The sequence below is a fragment of the Mustelus asterias genome, chromosome 14 (genome assembly GCF_964213995.1).
Source record: "Mustelus asterias chromosome 14, sMusAst1.hap1.1, whole genome shotgun sequence".
Lineage (NCBI taxonomy): Eukaryota > Metazoa > Chordata > Chondrichthyes > Carcharhiniformes > Triakidae > Mustelus > Mustelus asterias.
In genome coordinates, this window is record NC_135814.1 from 18,413,021 (window position 1) to 18,433,781 (window position 20,761).

Genomic DNA, 20,761 nt, shown 5'->3' on the forward strand with positions numbered 1-20,761 from the left:
TGGTAGCATCCTAGTAAATCTTTTCTGCACTCTTTCGAGTTTAATAATATCCTTTCTATAATAGGGTGACCAGAACTGTACAGAGTATTCCAAATGTGGTCTTACCAATGTCTTGTACAACTTCAACAAGACGTTCTAACTCCTGTATTCAATGTTCTGACCAATGAAACCAAGTATGCCAAATGCCTTCTTCACCACCCTGTCCACCTGTGACTTCACTTTCAAGGAGCTATGAACCTGTACCCCGAGATCTCTTTGTTCTGTAACTCTCCCCAATGCTCTACCATTAACTGAGTAAGTCCTGCCCTGGTTTGATCTACCAAAATGCATCACCTCGCATTTATCTAAATTAAACTCCAGCTGCCATTCATCAGCCCACTGGCCCAATTGATCCAGATCCCGTTGCAATCCTAGACAATCTTCTTCATTGTCCACTGTGCCACCAACCTTGTGTCATCTGCATGATATAGTGATTCAATTTTCTTTTGCCACCTTTACTGTCGGGTCACATTTTGAAGTTGACATCTCCAATTGCTTCAACAGAAGTACAACAATGACTGGTGGATAGGGCGACTGGTGAAAGAGGGCTGTGAAATTGGATTCATCCCAAGCCCCCTCAAACTCGAGAACATCCGAATACAACGAGAGCAGAAATCTCGACAGGGACGTTTTTACAGTGGGTAAGGATCTGAACATTAATAGGCAGCGGGCTGACTGAAAAACATATTCGGGGGAGCAGTGGGAAAAGGAGAACTGTTGTGTGCTATCTGCCATGAAGCCATTATGCTACATAGCTTCACTGTGAAAGATCTAACCTGCGCTATCATGTTGGGTACCTGTGGATGGGGTGTACTAAAGGTGCTGCTGGAAGCAATTCTGATCGAATGATGGTTGTGGTGTGTGAAGGAGCTTTCTAACATTACGCTGAATATTGAAGAAAATATTGCTCAGATATTGGGCTGAATTACTGTCCTAGAGGCACGTAACACCAGTCGGGAAATTTCCCACCTACAGAGAAAGTGACAGTAGGATTTTCATTGCGGGGGTCGTGCAGATGCCATCTGGAGTTGTGCCCGCTGGCCTCCATAAAGAGTTTGGCAGCCACGGGGACTGCTGCACGCTGAAGCGGGCAGTGTAAAAAATTCTGGACTTGGAAACATCAGCTCTTTTCTCTCCTTCCAGATGCTGCCAGACCTGCTGAGATTTTCCAGCATTTTCTCTTTTGGTGTAAAAGGCTTATCTCGGTGCTGTGGGACTTTGTTTAAGTTGTAATAATGATAGCAAAACAAAAAACAGTCCTCCAATCCTCACCACTCGCATCTCCTCCACCCCCACCTCCACTCCCAATGCCCCATCCATGCCAACACATGCCACTTGATGACCCCTACCAACCACCCCCCCCCCCCCAGCCCCCATGACTCCTCATGTCCTCCATATCAGGCTATGTCCCTCCACCTGACTCCCATGACATCTAATGAACATAACATGAGAACATAAGAGCTAGGAGCAGGACTAAGCAATTCAGCCGCTCAAGCCTGCTTCGCCACTCAATATAATCATGGCTGATCTTGTCTCAGCCTCAACTCCACTCTCCTGCCCATTCACCAGAGCCCCTCAAACCCTTGCTAATTAAAAATCTGCCCACCTCTTCCTTAAATTTACTCAATGTCTTAGCATCCCCTGTTCATGGAGAGCGGGTGTTTTCCTCGCTGGAGAGAACCTCATAGAAGTCATAGAAACCCTACAGTGCAGAAGGAGGCCATTCGGCCCATCGAGTCTGCACCGACCACAATCCCACCCAGGCCCTACCCCCACATATTTACCCGCTAATCCCTCTAACCTACGCATCTTAGGATTCTAAGGGGCAATTTTTAACCTGGCCAATCAACCTAACCTGCACATCTTTGGACTGTGGGAGGAAACCGGAGCACCCGGAGGAAACCCACGCAGACACGAGGAGAATGTACAAACTCCACACAGACAGTGACCTGAGCCGAGAATCGAACCCAGGACCCTGGAGCTGTGAAGCAGCAGTGCTAACCACTGTGCTACCGTGCCGCCCCCGTGCCGCTACCTCTCCCAGAATCCTCGCACTCTGAGGATTCGGGGTAGACCACTTAGGATGGAGGTGAGGAGACATTTCTTCACCCAAAGAGTAGTGAGCCTGTGGAATTCATTACCACAGAAAGTAGTTGATGCCAAAACATTGAATTCAAGAGGCGGCTGGATATAGCACTTGGGGTGAATGGGATCAAAGATTATGGGGAAAAAGCAGGATTAGGCTATTGGGTTGGATATTCAGCCATGATCGTAATGAATGGCGGAGCAGGCTCGATGAGCCAAATGGCCTCCTCCTGCTCCTATCTTCTATGTTTCTATGTTTCCATGCTCTGGGGCCTTGAATTCCACAGACTCACAACCCTTGAGAGAAGTTATTTCTCCTCATCTCTGTATTAAATTTGCTATCCCTTATCCTAAAACTATGACCTCTTGTTCTAGGTTGCACTGTATGAGGAAACATCCTCTTCATGTCTACTTTGTCAATCCTCCTTATTATCGTGTACACCTCAATTAGATCTCCTCTCATTCTTCTAAACTCCAGGTAGTGTATGCCTAAACTGCCCAATCTCTCTTTGCAAGACAAACCCTCTGGAATCTAGTGAACCTCTTCTGAACTGCAATGCAACTACATCCCTCCTCAAGTCAGAGGATCAAAACTGTACACAATATTCTAAGAGTGGTCTCACTAATGCTTTGTAAAACAGCTGCGACTAAGTCTTCGACAAAAACTAATCAATTTTCCATTGGGTGATACCCTTCTTGTGTGTGAAGTTTTGTTGAAATTCATCCATTAGTTTTTGAGATATAGGCCGGGATTTTACTGGCTCGCACTGCCCATCAATGGAAGGAGCGAGTTGGTAATGTCACGTGGGACCTGAGAAATCAGGATCTCACCGAATTTCTTGGCTTTCATGATTTTACGAGCGCTAGATTTCTGGCGAGGTCAGCCTCTCACCGGAAGTGGGCAAGAGGCTGACTAATTTATTCAAATTTATTTAAATGAAGATTTGCATCTGTTTAGGGATCCCGGCACTCAATCGTCGGGGTCACTTGTCTTTATGGCCTCACCGGGAGATGTTCTCTCTGGCGAAGAAAACACCAGCTTGCCATGAATGGGGAACAGTCCGCGGAGGCTGAGGGCAAGAGGTGCTGGCACCTTGGCACTGCCAGCTTGGCAATATTCCACGGCAGTGCCAGGGGTGGGGCCTATGGAGGCAGGGCCTGTGGGGGTGGGGACTATGTAGGTGGGGCCTATGGGGCAGGGGCCAGGGCAGCACCTGAAGGGGTGGGGCCTTAAGGGGATGGGGCCTGCAATGAGTGGTCCAGTCAGGGAGAGAGGGACCCGCCACACACTCTGCAGATGCGATCGGATCGGGGAGGGGGGGTGGTGCTGCTGCACACTCTGCAGATGCGATCGGATCGGGGAGGGGGGTTGGTGCTGCTGCACACTCTGCAGATGCGATCAGATTGTGGGGGGGGGGGAGTGGCACGATCAGTCTGGGAGGGCAGCGGGGGCTAGATGTTTGTGCATTGTGGGTTCACAATTGGCCAGGGGCCCCCGGGGTCATGGAGGTGGGGCCTGATTGCTCTGTCTGTCAGATCCCTGCTGTTGCAATTGCGCATGTGCAGCATCAGAGGTTTGCACATGGGCAGTAGCTCCTTCTACAGACTGGCTGGCAAATTAAGCCCATCTCACTGCCTGCAGCAGCGAGAAACAATCTACACCATTTTTTTCAGTGATGAAGTATGTAAGATTGGGCGTGAAAACTCACCCAAAAAATGGATCAGGAACTCTCCCATTTTCCCGCTAGCTGGACACTTAGAATCATTCTTGTAAAATTCCGCCCATATTGTTTACAGACAGACTGATCAACCACAATCTTATTGAATGGTGGAGTGGGCTTGAGGGGCTGAATGGCCTACTTCTGCTCCTATTTTGTTTGTTCATATGATCGTATGTACTAATAAAATGGGGCAAAAGTGTTACCTCTGACGACCTTCAGAGGGAATAACAAGCCTATCAGAAGCTCAGATGGCATTGGAAATTTAGCAGGGAAAGGTTTAAGAATTTTTCTAAACTTCATAGGAACATTGGATTGAAGCTATTGTCTGATAAGCGCTCTGATATATCCAATTTCTTTCCCCGTATCATTCAGGATGGATTGCTTTGGCCCTTTTGGTGCTGCGGTGCTGCCTATAGGCTGGTGAGGGTGTTTCACACAGTTGTTGCGTCCTGACATTGCACTGAATGAGATTCTGGTTTTCGTTTTAGAGTCATAGACTCATAGAGGTTTACAGCATTGTAACAAGCCCTTCGGCCCAACTTGTCCATGCTGCCCTTTTTTTTTAAACCCCTAAACTAATCCCAATTGCCCGCATTTGATCCAAATCCCTCTATACCCATCTTATCCATGTAACTGTTTAAATGCTTTTTAAAAGACAAAATTGTACCCGTCTCTACTACTACCTCTGGCAAAATCAGTTTTGCTTTTGTGATTGTCAAAGTCAAGGATGTTAGTGCTGCAAAATCAGACATTTCTTCATTTTGGGTTACCAGTTGTTTGCATTTCCAGATCAAGCCTGCATGTGCGAGGTATTGAGTAAATTGTTCTCTATTCTCCCAGCTGTGCGCTTTGACTCGATCCTATGACAGAGTCAAGGTCAATCTTTAAAAATCCTGAGTATCGTAACGGTCATGGTAACGGTAATTTTCCGGTCACGCTCATCGCAGGAATCGTAGTGGGCTGGACAGAAAATTTGGCAGACCATTTAAAGGTCTGTTGAACTCGGGTGGGAATTTCCAGTCTTGGGGGGGGGGGGGGGGGGGGGGCAGTGGATGGCTGGAAAATCCCACCCAACATTTTCTTTCTTCGGAGTTGGTTGTTGCTGCAGTGGGTACGTCAGATGTCCTGAGTATTAGGGCTGTGGGTTCAAGTTTCACACTAAAAGGGTGAGTGCAAAATCCAGGCTGACACTCCCTTGCTGTACTGACTGAGTGCTGCACTGTCGGGGGTGCCATCATTCGCTTGAAACGTTAAACCAGTGTTCCCTCTGCCCTCTTCGGTGGATGTAAGAGAACCAAAACTTTCCTGAATTAATAAAATATATTATATCATGGGAAATGTGCAGACAAGATTTACTTGGATGCTCCCGGGACTTGATGGTTTGAGTTATAAGGAGAAGCTGGATAGTCTGGGACTTTTTTCCGTGGAGCGTAGGCGACTTAGGGGTGATCTTATAGAGGTCTATAAAATAATGAGGGACATAGATCAACTAGATAGTCAACATCTTTTCCCAAAGATAGGGGAGTTTGAAACTAGAGGGTTTAAGGTGAGAGGGAGAGATACAAATGGGTCCAGAGGGGCAATTTTTTCACTCAGAGGGTGGTGAGTGTCTGGAACAAGCTGCCAGAGGCAGCAGTGGAGGAGGGTATAATTTTGTCTTTTAAAAAGTATTTAGACAGTTACATGGGTAAGATGGGTATAGAACGGTATGGGCCAAATGCGGGCAATTGGACTAGCCTAGTGGTTAATAAAAAAAGGACGGCATGGACAAGTTGGGCTGAAGGGCCTATTTCCATGCTGTAAACCTTTTTGACTCTATGACTCTAAATGGCAAAGCCACCAAGGACAATGTCCATCCCTAATTGCCCTTCAACTGAGTGGCTTGCAAGGCCATTTCAGAGGGCAGTCAACCACATTGCTGTGAATCTGGAGTCAAAAGCAGGCTAGGCCAGGTAGGGATGACAGATTTCCCTCCCTAAAGGACAATACTGAAACCGATGGGTTTTTATAACATTTGATGGTAATTTCATGACACCATTACTGAAACTAGCTTTCAATTCTACTTTTTTTCCCCCAGTTAACTGAATTCAAATTCCACCAGTTGCCATGGTGAGATTTGAACCCATGCCCCAGCGCATTAGACTTGGCCTTGAGTTTAATAGTCCATTGACATTGCCACTATGGCACCGTCTCCCCTAACTGGATTGCAGCACTATGGAAGTTTAGAGTACAGAAGCAAACTGCTGGATCAACTTTGTGCCTTCCTGCCCAATTCAAGATGTTGTCATCATCAGTGTCATTATTGTGCCTGTGTCAGCTCTTTGTTAAAGCAATTGAGAGAACTAATCCCACTGCATGCACTCTTCCCCAGAGCCCTGAAACTCTCTGCACTTCAAATATTTATCCACTTTTTATTTAGAGTCCAGAACTAGGTTGAGGATAAGGGGTAAACCTTTTAGGACTGAGGTGAGGAGAAATTTCTTCATCCAGAGAGTGATGAATCTGTGGAATTCACTCCCACAGAAAGTAGCTGAGGCCAGAAAAATGTGTGATTTCATGAAGAAATGAGATAAAGCTATATCAAAGCAAATTACTGCGGATACTGGAATCTGAAAACTAGAAGCAGGAGTAGGCCATTCAGCCCTCAGAACCTGCTCTTCCATCCATTTTGATCATTGAATTCAATATCCTGATCCTGTCTTCCCCCCCATACCCCTTGATCCCTCTAGCCCCAAGAGCTATATCTCATTAACCAAAAGAGAAAATGCTGGAAAATCTCAGCAGGCCTGGCAGCATCTGTAAGGAGAGAAAAGAGCTGACGTTTCGAGTCTCGACAATTCCAAGGGGGCACAAGTTCAGGATAAGGGGGGAAAAGTTCAGTGGCGATGTGCAGGGGAAATTTTTTTACACAGAGGGTGGTGGGGGCCTGGAATGCACTGCCAAGTGAGGTGGTTGAGGCAGTTACGTTAGCCACATTTAAGACTTATCTTGATAGTCATATGAACAAATGGGGAATAGAAGGATATAAGCGGTTGGTTTAGATAGGTAAATGTGATCGGCGCAGGCTTGGAGGATCGAAGGGCTGTACTGTTCTTTGTTCTTTGAGTCCAGATGACCCTTTGTAAAAACTTTGACAAAGGGTCATCTGGACTCGAAACATCAGCTCTTTTCTCTCCTTATAGATGCTGCCGGACCTGCTGAGATTTTCCAGCATTTTCTCTTTTGGTTAATAAGATATAACTCTCGGGGCTAGAGGGATCAAGGGGGTGGGCGGAAGGTGGGATCAGGATATTGAATTCAATGATCAAAATGAATGGCAGAGCAGGTTCTGAGGGCTGAATGGCCTACTCCTGCTTCTAGTTTCTATGCTTTAGATAAAATAATTATCTCTGCCTCAGCCACTGGGTGGAATTTTACAGCCCTTCTTACTGGCCTGATTTTCCAGTCCTCCCGTTAAAGTCAATGGACTTTTGAATGGCTCGCAGCATTCTTTAGCCCTGCCCCCGCCGTGACGGTGTAGTAAAATTCCATTCATTCTTTGTGGAGAAACATTTCCAAATTTGATCATTCGACATTGACCGTTTGAAATCATTGGCTCACCGGAACGATGCTGCCTCCACGTCCAAGGATTCTTCGGTGTGCTCCCTGGACACACTGGAGGCGGCAGGAATGGCGGAGGCTGAGAGGGTGCAATACCAGGGCAAGGAGAATTCCATCATGGCTCTGAAAGGGAGGGGAATTGGTGAGAGCAGAAGTGTGTGAAATAGATCGGATGTGGCTGAAGGGCCCTGTCAAATATGGCTAGCTGGGATCCCTCTGCTGGGGAGAAAGAAAACATAATGGAAACTTGTTCTGGTCTTAGTATTTGGGAAGCAATGCCAAGAAACTAAAAGCTACCAGCTCTGCAAGCTTTCTATTCTTGTTGTGCAAGAGTCACGGTGGCACAGTGCTGCGCTGCCTCACAGTGCCAGGGACCCGGGTTCAATTCTGGCCTTGGGTCACTGTCTGCGGGGAGTTTGCACATTCTCCCCATGTCTGCATGGGTTTCCTCCGGGTGCTCTGGTTTCCTCCCACACCCGAAAGATGTGCAGGTTAGGTGGATTGGCCATGCCCAATTGTTCCTTAGTGTAAGGTGGACTAGGGGTTAAAGGGATCGAGCCTGGGTAAGATTGAGTCAGTGCAGACTTGATGGGCTGAATGGCCTCCTTCTGCACTGTAGGAATTCTATGATATTTGATCATGAAGAGCATTGGTTCACCAATGGAGTCCACTGATATGTGCTCTGGAAGGCCCATCTATATAATGGCCTGTGGTTCAGCCCTGATCAGTTGGGCCATCCTCTCGTTTCCTGCATTTATTACATTGAGTCTTACTGCACAAAATTGGGGGTTCAGCCCAGAGATGGACTTAAATTGTTAAGGAGGAGGTACCAGATAGGAGGTCTGTACTTAAAGTTGATAAAGACCAGATAAAATGCATCCAAGGATAATGAGAGAAGCAGGGGGTGGAAACTGCAGAGGTATTGGCTGTTATTTTTCATTCCTTCTTAGATTCAGGGTAGGTACCAGAGGACTGGTGAGTTGCAAACATTATACCCTTGTTCAAAAAAGGGTGTATGGATAAGTCCAACAACTACAAGCCAGTCAGTTTAACCTGGTGAGGAATCTTATCAAAACGATTGTTCCAGACAAAACTAAAAGCAAATTAAGCAAATGTGAGTTGATTGAGAAGAGCCAGCACAGATTTCTTGAGGCTAAATCATGTTTAACTAACTTGCTTCAGTTTTTTAATGAGTTAACAGTGGTGGTAGATGAGGTTAATGTGGTGTGCATAGACTTCCAAAGGCATTTATTGAAGTGCGATACAACAGACGTGTGAGCAATGTTAGAGCCCATGGAATAAAGGGGACAATAGCAATGTGAGTGACAGGAAGCAAGAGTTGTTTTTCAGACTGAGGGAAGGTTTATAGAGAAGTTCCCCAGAGTTCGGTGTTAGGATCCCTGCTTTTCCTGATATGTATTAATGACTCAGACTTCAATACATGTGGCACAATTTTAACATTTGTGGATGACGTGAAACTTGGAGGTACTATGAGCTGTGAGGAGGGTAGTGTTAAACTTCAAAAGGACAGAAACAGTTGACGGATTGGTGGACAAGTCATAGAGGTCTACAGCACAGAAAAGGCAAGTGACAGATGAAATTTAAAGCAGAGCAAGGTGAAGTGATTGATTTTGCTTGGAAGAACAGGGAGAGACAAAATAAAATGAAGGTTACAATTGTAAGGGTGAGTGCAGGAGTGCACATGGAGTGATATGTGTACAAATCATTGAAGGTGGCAGGACAGGATGAGAAAGAGGTTGAAGGAACATATTGGATCCTGGCCTTTATAAATAGGGGCATCGCTGACAAAGTAAGGAAGTTACGATAAACATGTTGAAAAAAACACTGGTTCGACACCAACTACATCATTGCATCCTGTTCTGGACACCGCACTTTAGGTGTGGAGGAAATTCACAAGAATGTTCCCAGGGGTGAGGAACTTCAGTTACATATGTAGATTCATTGGGGAGGAGATGGCTTAGTGGTATTATCGCTGGACTATTAATCCAGAAACTTAGCTCATGTCTTGGGGTTCGAATCCAGCCAAAGCAGGTGGTGGAGTTTGAATTCAATGAAAAAAAAATCTGGAATTAAGAATCAACTGAAACCATTGTCAGAAAAACCCATCCGGTTCACTAATGTCCTGTAGGGAAGGAAATCTGCCATTCTTACCTGGTCTGGCCTACATGTGACTCCAGAGTCACAGCAATGTGGTTGACTCCCGACTGCACAAGGACAACTAGGGATGGGCAATAAATGCTGGCCAGCCAGTGACACCCATGTCCCACGAATGATTAAAAAATAAGTTGGAGAAGCTGGGGTTGTTCACTTTGAAGAGGAGGTTGAGAGGATGTTTGACAAGATGGTAAAATCATGAGGGGTCTGGACAGATTAGCTATCGGGAGAAACTCTTCCCAATGGGTGGAAGAATCGAGAACCAGAGGACACCAATTTAAGGTGATTGGTAAAAGAATTGAGACAGAATTTTTTCTGCAATGAGTGATTTAGATCTACAATGTGCTGCCTGACGCAGATTTAATTATGGCTTTCAAGAGAAAAAGTAGTAAGGCTGTGGGGAAAAGGCAGGGAAGTGCCATTAGGTGGGTTGCTCGTGCAGAGAGTGGGCACAGACATGATGGGCTGAATGGCCACCTTCACTGCTAGAACCATTCTATCATTCTATGATTTCTTTTGTAATATGGAGACCAGAACTATGAAGTGTACTCGAGGTGTGGGCTCTGCAAGGTTCCTTTTAAGGTTAGTATATTTTATTACCAAAGGCACCTATAGTTGCTGTGTGATCATTCACATGACAGACAGACTCTACTTACACTTTCATTCATTTTGCCGTCTACAGCTTGTGATACTGTAACCCCTCAAATGCCTCCCGTCCTGGAGCACCCCACACCTGTCACAGTCTCCATGCCCACCTTATCCTATCCACCCCCCAGGATCCATATACACTTCTGCGTCCCCTCCAACCACCCAAATCACCCCCATAGGCAGACCCTCACCCTGCCACCCTATGACATCCCACTGCCCCTTGGTTACCATTCCCTCCCTCCGCCAGTATCTTTGGTTTGTCCCCAAGAGTCCTCCATCGACATCACTGAGCCCTCCCTGTGAACCTTCCCCCTCTCTGTCCCTTGCTTTCTCACAGCCCCTGAACTGCTTTCTGGTCTCTTCTCAACCACCCCCCACCCCTCTGCCTTTTACTCCAACCCTGCCTCGTGTTCCAGCATCCTGCACTGTTAATCATACTGAGTGGACCAGCTACACCTTGCAGCTAAGTCCTCGCTATCTCATTATCATGTTGCTCCAGTCGTGTTTCAGACTGGTGTGAACTCCCACTGGAGAGGCAGATGATATGCCGGGGGGGTGGGATTTCTGGTTGAGTGCTCATTTGATTTCTGTGAATTATACACGAACCAAGTTTCTAACAGCCTTCGGTGGGAATGACAGCCCGACATTATTCCCCCGTGACGGTTGCGACCACAAGTTGCCGTTGTCATTTTCCGCCATCAGGAACCCGATATTTTCATCTCGTTGTGTTCTCTGCCCCTGCCTGCCATGGACCGCGTGGCTGGTTAGGATGGAAAATTCTACACTTTACCCATATATTATTGAAAGCTCATGGTACTACATCCTGCGTGGATATCTTTCTTCACTGGCTAAATGTTGTAAAGTTATGACACAGATCTACCGTATCTGTCCTTGGCATGTAACACAGCATCAAATAACTATCATTACAAAACACACACTTGGTCAGTGTCACATTCTGGATCAGCTCTGAGTGCCTGAGACATTTTTCAGAATACTCTTTCTCTTTTTGGTCACGGGCTTTTTGCTTCTTTCAGGAGAGTGTCTGGTTACTTTTTTTAATTCAGTGATAGGGGCATGGGCTAGGCCAGCATTTATTGCCCATCCCTAGTTGCCCTTGAGAAGGTGGTGGGGGTGAGCTGCCTTCTTGAAACGCAGCAGTCCACGTGCTGTAGGTTGACCCACAATGCCACTTATTGGGGGGGGGGCCGCGCTGGGGAGAGAGTGTGGGGAGGGGGTGCGGTGTTGATGGGAAATGTGGGGAGTGCATGATGTTCCAATCATCATTATGTGGGACCAGTTGGTCTCTTGTTGCCTGTCAATCTTGTTCCTTGGCCCAGGTGAAAAGCAAATATTCACTTTCAATAAATGGTAGTAAGAAATGAAGGTGCTCAGATGTAGTTGTTTCATCTGCATTTGGGTGAGTCAGAGGAAGCACTTCTGAATCCAAATCAAAATATGCTATTTATATTCCACTGTGTCAAATCATATACCGTACATAAAAATTCATTCACACCATCTCAAACGCAGGATGTGAATGATTGGGAGTTTACACATTTCTTTTGACATGTTTCGCCTCCCTCCCAACTGCTAGTCACCTGCTTCTGTTGGTTACTCCTGCTACCAATTTGCAATAGCAGTCAGGTTAAACTCCCTACTTCCTCCCACAACGCCGAATTAATTACATTCTGAGACTCTTACACTACAAGGAGCTTGCCAGAGACTGTTTAACAGTCCATACCCGTGCTTCGACTCTGACTATTGATATGATCCCAATGAAGATCAACAAACCATACTGAGCAATCCCACTGAAAATCCAACGAACAAGATTTCATCTTTTTACAACTTTTACTGAAACAATCAAACCAAAATCGACATGAATTAAACATGAATGAACAGGAAAATCATGGTCAATGTCAATTGTATTTCACACTTTAAATAAGCAGATACAACAAAGATCGATCTCACAGGTTTATCAGGCAACTCACACGGCCAATGTGGCACCAATTTCAGCCGCAAAGTCCTTAGAAACTCTAACCTTCTTCAGGTAGGAACTTAGCTCCTTTCCTTCAAGAGCAGCAGAAGTGACAAAATGGATAGTAAGAACAAAACAAAGAATAGTACAGCACAGGAACAGGGCCTTTGGCCCTCCAAACTTGCGCCAATCATGTTGTCCTATCTAGACCAACCGCCTATATCCCTCTATACCCCGCCTGCCCATGTGTCCATTCAGATAAGTTTTAAATGTTGCTAACATGTCTGCCTCAACCACATCACTTGGTAGTGCATTCCAGGCCCCCACCCTCTGAGTAGAAAGCTTCCCCCGCACATCTCCACTGAACCTTTCTGCCCTCACCTTGAACTTGTGCCCCCTTGTAATTGTCATTTCTGCCCTGGGGAAAAAGTTTCAAACTGTTCACCCTATCTATACCTCTCATAATTTTATAAACTTCTATCAGGTCGCCCCTCAGCCTCTGTCTTTCCAGGGAGAACAAACCCAGTTTATTGAATCTCTCCTCACAGCTAATATCCTCCAAACCTGGCAACATCCTGATAAACCTAAGGTCAGAGAGTAGGCAAAGAAACTTGCAATGGATATCAAAATCAATACAACTTAGGAAAGGGAGGGTGCAGCCTTTGCTAGCAGGGCTTCTGGACCACTCCAGGGTGAGGGAAAAGAGAAAAGGGGGAGGGGGGAGGAAGAGGGTGAGGGAAGGAAGGAGACATCTGGGACATCATGGCTCTGGATGGGTTATCTGTGGGAAGTTCATCAGGTCCTGGTTCCCCTGAAAATATATCCCACAGCATCACTGCTGCACAATTCCCCACCTTTCCATCCCTCCACCCTGGATCATCACGATGAGAGGTCACATGACACATAGTCCAACAGTTTTATTTGCAATCACAAGCCTTTGGAGTGCTGCTGTTTCATCTGTGGATCACCTCAACAACAATCCTGGCCAAGATCCTGGAAATAGATCACAATACAGCCATTCCAAACAACTTTAATTGATCCGGATTGACACCAAGCTGGATCTACCCGGCAGCCAGCAGAGATTTCTTGATCATTTTACTGATGATCGAATGATCCCAAGAAGCGACTCGAGTTGCACAGAGATTAGAGAAGTTGGGATTGCTTTTCTCTGAGAAAGTTAATGTGAGACTGAGCTATTCAAAACTATGAGGGATTTTGATAGGGCAAGTAAGGAAATATTTTTTCCTTTGTTAAGTGGGTAGGTAACCACAGGTCAGAGATTTAAAATTATTGTTGAAAGATGGGGGAAATGAGGAGAAATCTCTTGACATAGAGGATTAATACAATCGGGCACACACTGTGTGAAAGGGTGGTGGAATCAGGTGCATTGTGTCCTTTAGAAGTTCTTGAAGAGGTCTAACTTTGTGGATCAAGTGATGTGGGACTAAATTCGATAGGTCTTTCAGAGTGCCAGCACAGCTGTGATGGGCTGAGTGGCCTCAATCCCTCTATGTTACAAGATTCTTTGGTTCTGTGGAACCTTTCTATTAATGGATGCTGAATTAAGCAAGATTTCATGACTAATTGAACTTCAATATTTTCATACTTTTGTGCATGTTAATGTGAGTAACGCACGTCTCATGCAATAATTAGGTGAGATCACGCATTTTAATGTTTGCCGACTCCAAAAATTTACATGTCAAAGCTGAGTCATCCTTACTCTGGAGAAAAAAGCCAGAGAGACAGATCCTTTCGTGAATCTAGTTTGCAGTGCAAGCAACTCTTTTTTAACATTGTTAGGAATATCTGCATAAAGCAGTCAAGGTGTATTTGGGCTGTATTTTGAGGAGGATTGGGGCAGAAAGAGAATATTGGTGAAACTGTACAAGTAACCAGGTTTAGGCACTGATTTAAAAAATCCTTCATTTAAAAATATAGCATTAAGAATTATAATAATTTTACTTGTGCAATGGTAATTTATGTGTTGCAAGTTTTGCTGCAAATTTTCCACACAGCGTAAATACTTTCCCTCCCTGTATTTTATTAGTGATGTACATCTCCGAGTAGCTCAGACCCACCCTGTGGAGTTGTTAATCTCAGTGCCAGAGAAGCACTGGAACACAGTCTAAATTTATTTCTCATCTCATTGCCTGGGAGGGAACATGGTGCTTGGTGTCAAAAGATCTTGCAAAGAGAGTTCATAGAGTCCCTACAGTGCAGAATAGGCCATTCAGCCCATCAAGTTTGCATCAACTCTCTGACAGAGTATTTTACCCCGTCCCTCTCCCCCACCTTAATCCTCCTAACCTACACATCTTGAGACACTAAGGGCCATTTTACCATGGCCAAGCCACCTAACCTGCACATCTTTGGGGTGTGGGAGCACTCTGGAGCACCCGGAGGAAAACCACACCAGCAGGGGGAGAACATGCCATCCCCCGCCCCCCTCCTCCCTCCTCCACCCCACTTCAGGCCAACAAGGAATGGACAATAAATGTGAGAGCCAAGGTGGGGATTGAACCCGGGTCCCTTGAGCTGTGAGGCAGCAGTGCTAACCACTGTATCACCGTGCTGCCCGTATCTGTATCATCGGAGTGTAAGAAATGTAGCAGCCAATTTGCACACAGAGAACTCCCACAGATAGCAATGTGGTAACAGCCAGATAATCTGTTTCAGTGATTGTTGGTTGAGGGATAAATATTTCCCAAGACACTGGGGTAAAGTTCCCCTCCTCACGATCCCCTGCACCTGAAAACAATCCTCATCAAACTTTTTCTCTCCATTGCTTCATGCAAATGTCAATACGTTGTTAATTGTGGGGTATTACCTAGAAAAAAAAGGAAATTATATCGGTCTCTGATTTGTCGTTTCAAATCTGACCTACTTAAAGCTTATTATAAGTACAGTCTGGAAATGTTTTATGATTCCGCAGCTCTGCATCATTAACTCACATCATTGAACTCACAGAATTTTTTTTTTAGTTCCAACAGGAAAATGCATTTTATTTTATGTAAAAAAAAAGAACTCTCAGTATTTTTATTTTACTATTCATTCTCCAGATGTGAGCATCACTGACAAGGCTCTCACATTTATTGTCCATTCCTTGTTGGCCTGAAGTGGGGTGGAGGAGGGAGGAGGGTGGCGGTGGGGGGGGGGTGGGTTTGATAGGTTGGCTTCTTGGACTACCACTTGCAGTTTGGTGCAAGTAATGGGGGGGGCACGGTGGCACAGTGGTTAGCACTGCGGGTTCAATTCCTGGTTTGGGTCATTACCTGTGCGGAGTCTGCACATTCTCCCTGTGTCTGTGTGGGTTTGTTCCGATTTCTTCCCACGGTCTGAAAGACGTGCTGGTTAGGGTGCGTTGGCCGTGCTAAATTCTCCCTCAGTGTACCCGAACAGGTGCTGGAGTGTGGCGACTAGGGGATTTTCACAGTAACTTCGTTGCAGTGTTAATGTAAGCTGGCTTGTGACACTAATAAATAAACTTTAATGTAATGGTTCGTGAGGATATTTTAGAGAGCAGGCAGGAGTCGCCCACAATGGTGTTCAAGCGCCACATTTGCCAGACTGCGTCAGGCTGACAGGTTCTCTTCCGTAAAGGACTTGGACCAGTTGGGTTTTAACAACAGCCTGATGGCGTCATGAGCACTTTTTCCGGATTAATGCCTCACTGACAAGCTATAGCTGCACAACACAGGCAAGGTAGGGGTCCTTACAGCATGCTTAAGTGAACTTCGATGAATGATTGCATTGCTGTCAACTCTAACTTCTAATTTCTGACTGGTGCTTCCTCAGTTGGTTAGTCACTGGCAAGCAGTCGAGGTTCAACTATTTATAAATCTGTCTGCTTTGGGTGATTGTTTTTGTAATGGAAAGACTTAGCTCAATTTCCGGCACTTTAATTCAATGAGTGGATGTTCAAGGTGGCACAGTGGTTAGCACTGCTGCCCCACAGCGCCAGGGCCCTGGGTTCGATTCCCGGCTTGGATCACTGTATGTACAGGGTCTGCACATTCTCCCCGTGTCTGCGTGGGGTTCCTCCGGGTGCTCTGGTTTCCTCCCACAGTCTGAAAGAGGTGCTGGTTAGGTGCACTGGCCATGCTAAATTCTCCCTCAGTGTACCCGAACAGGCGCCGGAGTGTGATGACTGGGGCATTTTCACAGTAACTTCATTGCAGTGTTAATGTAAGCCTACTTGTGAGACTAATAAATAAACAAACAAAAACTTTTGCCAACTGACTGGGTGCGGGACAAATGGTACAATTGTGTCTTGAAATTTGCATTGATGCTGGTGAGATTCCTTATCAAAAACAACTGAATCATCATGATAAATGCGAAATACTGCAGATGCTGGAATCCAAAACAAACACAGAAAAACGCTGGAAGAATTCAGTCTTGATGATTCTTCGGAGTCATGCGATCTCGAAACATTAACTTTATCTTCTCACTCCACTGATGTTGCCAGACCTGCTGAGTTTTTCTGTTCTGTTTCTACACTGAATCATCACCGTCCTTTGCCCAGTGGAGATATGGTGGAGATATGGAAAAGCTCTGCTTTTCCGAGAGCTCTCACCACACCGGTAGAATTTAGAAATAGCTATTAATTCTACAATGATTGCTCTCATAGGATCACAGAATGGTACAGAATGGAAGGAGAACATTCTGCCCATTGAGTCTGTACAAGTTCTTTCAGAGAGCAATCCGGTTAGTCCCATTCCTTGGCTTTTTCCCCATGTACCTGCAACTTTTTAAAGGATGTATTATTAATTCGCTCCGACTTAACGCCATCACTGGTGTATACCATCGATTATTTTATTCTAGTTGAGAACTCCCATATGTTATTGAGGGAGACAGCACAATAATGTCAAATTTGTATTCTGATTCCAATTTATCGAAAGCTTTATGGGCTTTAGGCAGGTGAGTCCGTTTTGTGAATTTCTTGACAATAAGTTTCTAACGGATAATTTTGCTAAAAATAAGTCCGTGCCAAAATGGTGACACTGCACACCTCGAGTGTTGTGATCAGTAGAGACCTATTTAAGAGTGAGATAGATGATCACAGACACTTGGGAGGCGATGGCCTAGTGGTATTATCGCTAGACTATTAATCCAGAAACTCAGCTAATGTTCTGGAGGCCCGGATTCAAATCCCACCATGGCAGATAGTGACATTTTAATTCAATAAAACGTGTCTGGAATTCAGAATCTGCTGATGACCATGAAACCATTGTCGATTGTCTGAAAAACCTATCAGGTTCACTAATGTCCTTTAGGGAAGGAAGTCTGCCATCCTTAGCTGGTCTGGCCTTCATATGACTCCAGAGCCACAGCGATATGGTTGACCCTTAACCTCCCTAGGGCATCTAGGGATGGGCAATAAATGCTGTAAGAAGTTTAACAACACCAGGTTAAAGTCCAACAGGTTTATTTGGTAGCAAAAGCCACACAAGCTTTCGAGGCTCTGAGCCCCTTCTTCAGGTGAGTGGGAATTCTGTTCACAAACAGAACTTATAAGACACAGACTCAATTTACATGAATAATGGTTGGAATGCGAATACTTACAACTAATCCAGTCTTTAAGAAACAAAACAATGGGAGTGGAGAGAGCATCAAGACAGGCTAAAAAGATGTGTATTGTCTCCAGACAAGACAGCCAGTGAAACTCTGCAGGTCCACGCAACTGTGGGAGTTACAAATAGTGTGACATAAATTCTGATTCTAGGATCGCATGATAAAGACTCAGGAGGAAAAAAGCAGAAATATTTATGTGAAATAGTGTGACATAAACCCAATATCCCGGTTGAGGCCGTCCTTGTGTGTGCGGAACCTGGCTATCAGTTTCTGCTCAGCGACTCTGCGCTGTCGTGTGTCGCGAAGGCCGCCTTGGAGAACGCTTACCCGAATATCAGAGGCCGAATGCCCGTGTTCTGGATAAATGCTGGCCAGCCAGAGATGCCCATGCTGCACCAATGATCAAAAAAAACTTAGAAACACAGCACCTGTTTATTTTTAAGCATGAGCTACATAAAACTAGGATACACTTTTTAACCAAATTGAATGAGCATTGCTGTAAATGAATGACACTAGATAGGGCTGTTAAATGATACAGATACTTGCATATATTCTGATAATTGATTGTGTTCATGATGTAAAGCCATGGGCGCATTGTAGGGGTTTTGAACTTGTTCGCAATGTGAACTGAATAGCGAGCAACATTCTTCAGAAAATGCTGGAAAATCTCAGCAGGTCTGATAGCATCTGTGGAGAGAGAATAAAATAATCAACATAACTCTCTCCTTCATGTGTCTGGATAACATAAATGCATCCATGCCATTCGCCTCAGCCACTCTACATAGTAGCTCTGAAGAAGGGTCATCCAGACTCGAAACGTTGGCTCTATTCTCTCTCCACAGATGCTGTCAGACCTGCTGAGATTTTCCAACATTTCCTGTTTTTCTTTCAGATTCCAGCATCCACAGCATTGTGCTTTTATTTATTATAGTAACAATTCTTTACTATTTTACTCACTTAATTCCCTTAATTCTTTTCATTAGGAAATCCAGTGGGAACTCTTCTTCCAGCCTCGGTGACATGGTGTCTGGTACGTGGCGTTCTCCCTCCCCTTCTGCAGGTGAATTTGTTCTTGCTATTTAAATCACACCTGGAGTATCCGACTTGCAATTGCTCAACTGACTTTAACTCTGTAGGTATTTTAGGGTATTCCGAGAATACCTGATCTCTGTGTGCATTGCATGGCAGAGTAAGTGGCACATTACAGAGTTCAGAAAGCGCCATAAACCACGAGAGTGAAACTCGAGTGGTTTATCAGTGCTTTCTGAACCCGAAGAACTCTTGTATGTATATATATATATATATAATGAGTTTCTTACTGCTTTACTGATACAAGGATGCTATTCAGTACAGGAAATGTGACTGAAAGTAAATCCAGTCCAAAGTGGATGCCAAGCTTGTCTGATTCAAACTGCAGTGTCATTACACTCTCTGTCTTGTTTTTCTGCCTGTTGAGAGCCATATCATTGAGGTTGCTACAGAAAAATAGCACAGCCCAAATATATGTATGTACAATATGAAAACCTTCTGTGCACAGTTTCTGCAATATAATTAATAGCAATTATTGCGCAACCGATTTTCTTTGAGATCATGCATATTTTGACAACTGGAATGACCTTTTAGAATTGAATATTGAATCAACCTGAATTTGGACACAGTGATTCTACACCACTTGTTCCTAAAAAAATGTTATTTTTTTCTCATTGCAGCAAAGCAGAAGCAAAAAGTGGTGAGTGTGTTTTCCATCCTGTTTATATGGTCTTCAACCTGTGTCTGGCTATCAGCATCAGCGGGGTTCTCTCACTCACTCCATTGTAATACTGAGAACTGAGTGTGTTTTCTACAGCCTTCGATTGGAACCCCTTTGGGATGAATGGAGTTTGGTCGAATTTCCGCACACCTGTCTCAGACTTTATTCTAAAAAAGCTTTGAATTTCTTTTGATGCATTTTTGTTTTGCCCTCCGGATATTATTGAGATGTTTATTAACAACGGCTGAATCACAGTGATTGGAACACAGATTAACGGTGGCACAGTGGTTAGCACTGCTGCCTCACAGTGCCAGGGACCTGGGTTCGATTCCCGGCTTGGGTCACTGTCTGTGTGGAGTTTGCACCTTCTCCCCGTGCCTGCGTGGGTTTCCTCCCACAGTCTGAAAGACGTGCTGGTTAGGTGCATTGACCCGAACGGGTGCCGGTATGTGGCGACTAGGGGACTTTCACAGTAACTCCATTGCACTGTTAATGTAAGCTTTACTTGTGACTAATAATAAATAAACTTTAACAAGGACTGAGATGACCAGTCATCTTGCAGTATCGAGGTAAATATAAGCGCTGATTTGAAGACATGGGGGGAATTGGGGGCCAAGGCGGTCAAAGAAATGTCCTAGGTGGGGTGGCACAGTGGTTAACATTGCTGCTTCACAGTGCCTGGAACCCGGGTTCGATTCCGGACTTGGGTCATTAACTGTGTGGAGCTTGCATGTTCTCCCTGTGTCTGCATGGGTTTCCTCCGGGTGCTCCGGGTCCCTCTCACAATCCGCAGATATGCAGGTTAGGTTGATTGGCGATGCTAAATTTCTCCTTAGTGTCAGGGGGACAAGCAGGATAAATACGTGGGATTATGGGGATAGGGCCTGGGTGGGATTATTGTCGGTGCAGGCTCGATGGGCTGAATGGCCTTCTGTAGGGCTTCAATAATTCTAACTTGACATTGTAAAGCCTGGGAGACTTATATTCCCAGGCCTTATCCACATGGTCTCAGTCAGGCTCCTGCTCAAATCCGGTGGGAAGTAGCATAAAATTTTTAAAATTTATGCATTAGTGTCACAAGGAGGCTTACATTAACACTGTAATGAAGTTACTGTGAAAATCCCCTAGTCGCCACACTCCAGCGCCTGTTTAGGTACATTGAGGGAGAATTTAGCCAATGCACCTAACCAGCACCTCTTT

General features: G+C 45.1%; 1 protein-coding gene across 1 annotated transcript in view; it reads left to right on the forward strand.

The window, feature by feature from the left end:
* cacnb4a (calcium channel, voltage-dependent, beta 4a subunit) overlaps positions 1–20,761 on the forward strand; it is a 271,319-nt gene that overhangs the window by 186,779 nt on the left and 63,779 nt on the right. The window contains exons 5-7 of the mRNA XM_078229151.1: positions 544–680; positions 18,795–18,841; positions 19,521–19,540. Of these exons, the coding sequence (XP_078085277.1) occupies positions 544–680; positions 18,795–18,841; positions 19,521–19,540 (204 nt within the window). The remainder of the gene's footprint in view (positions 1–543; positions 681–18,794; positions 18,842–19,520; positions 19,541–20,761) is intronic.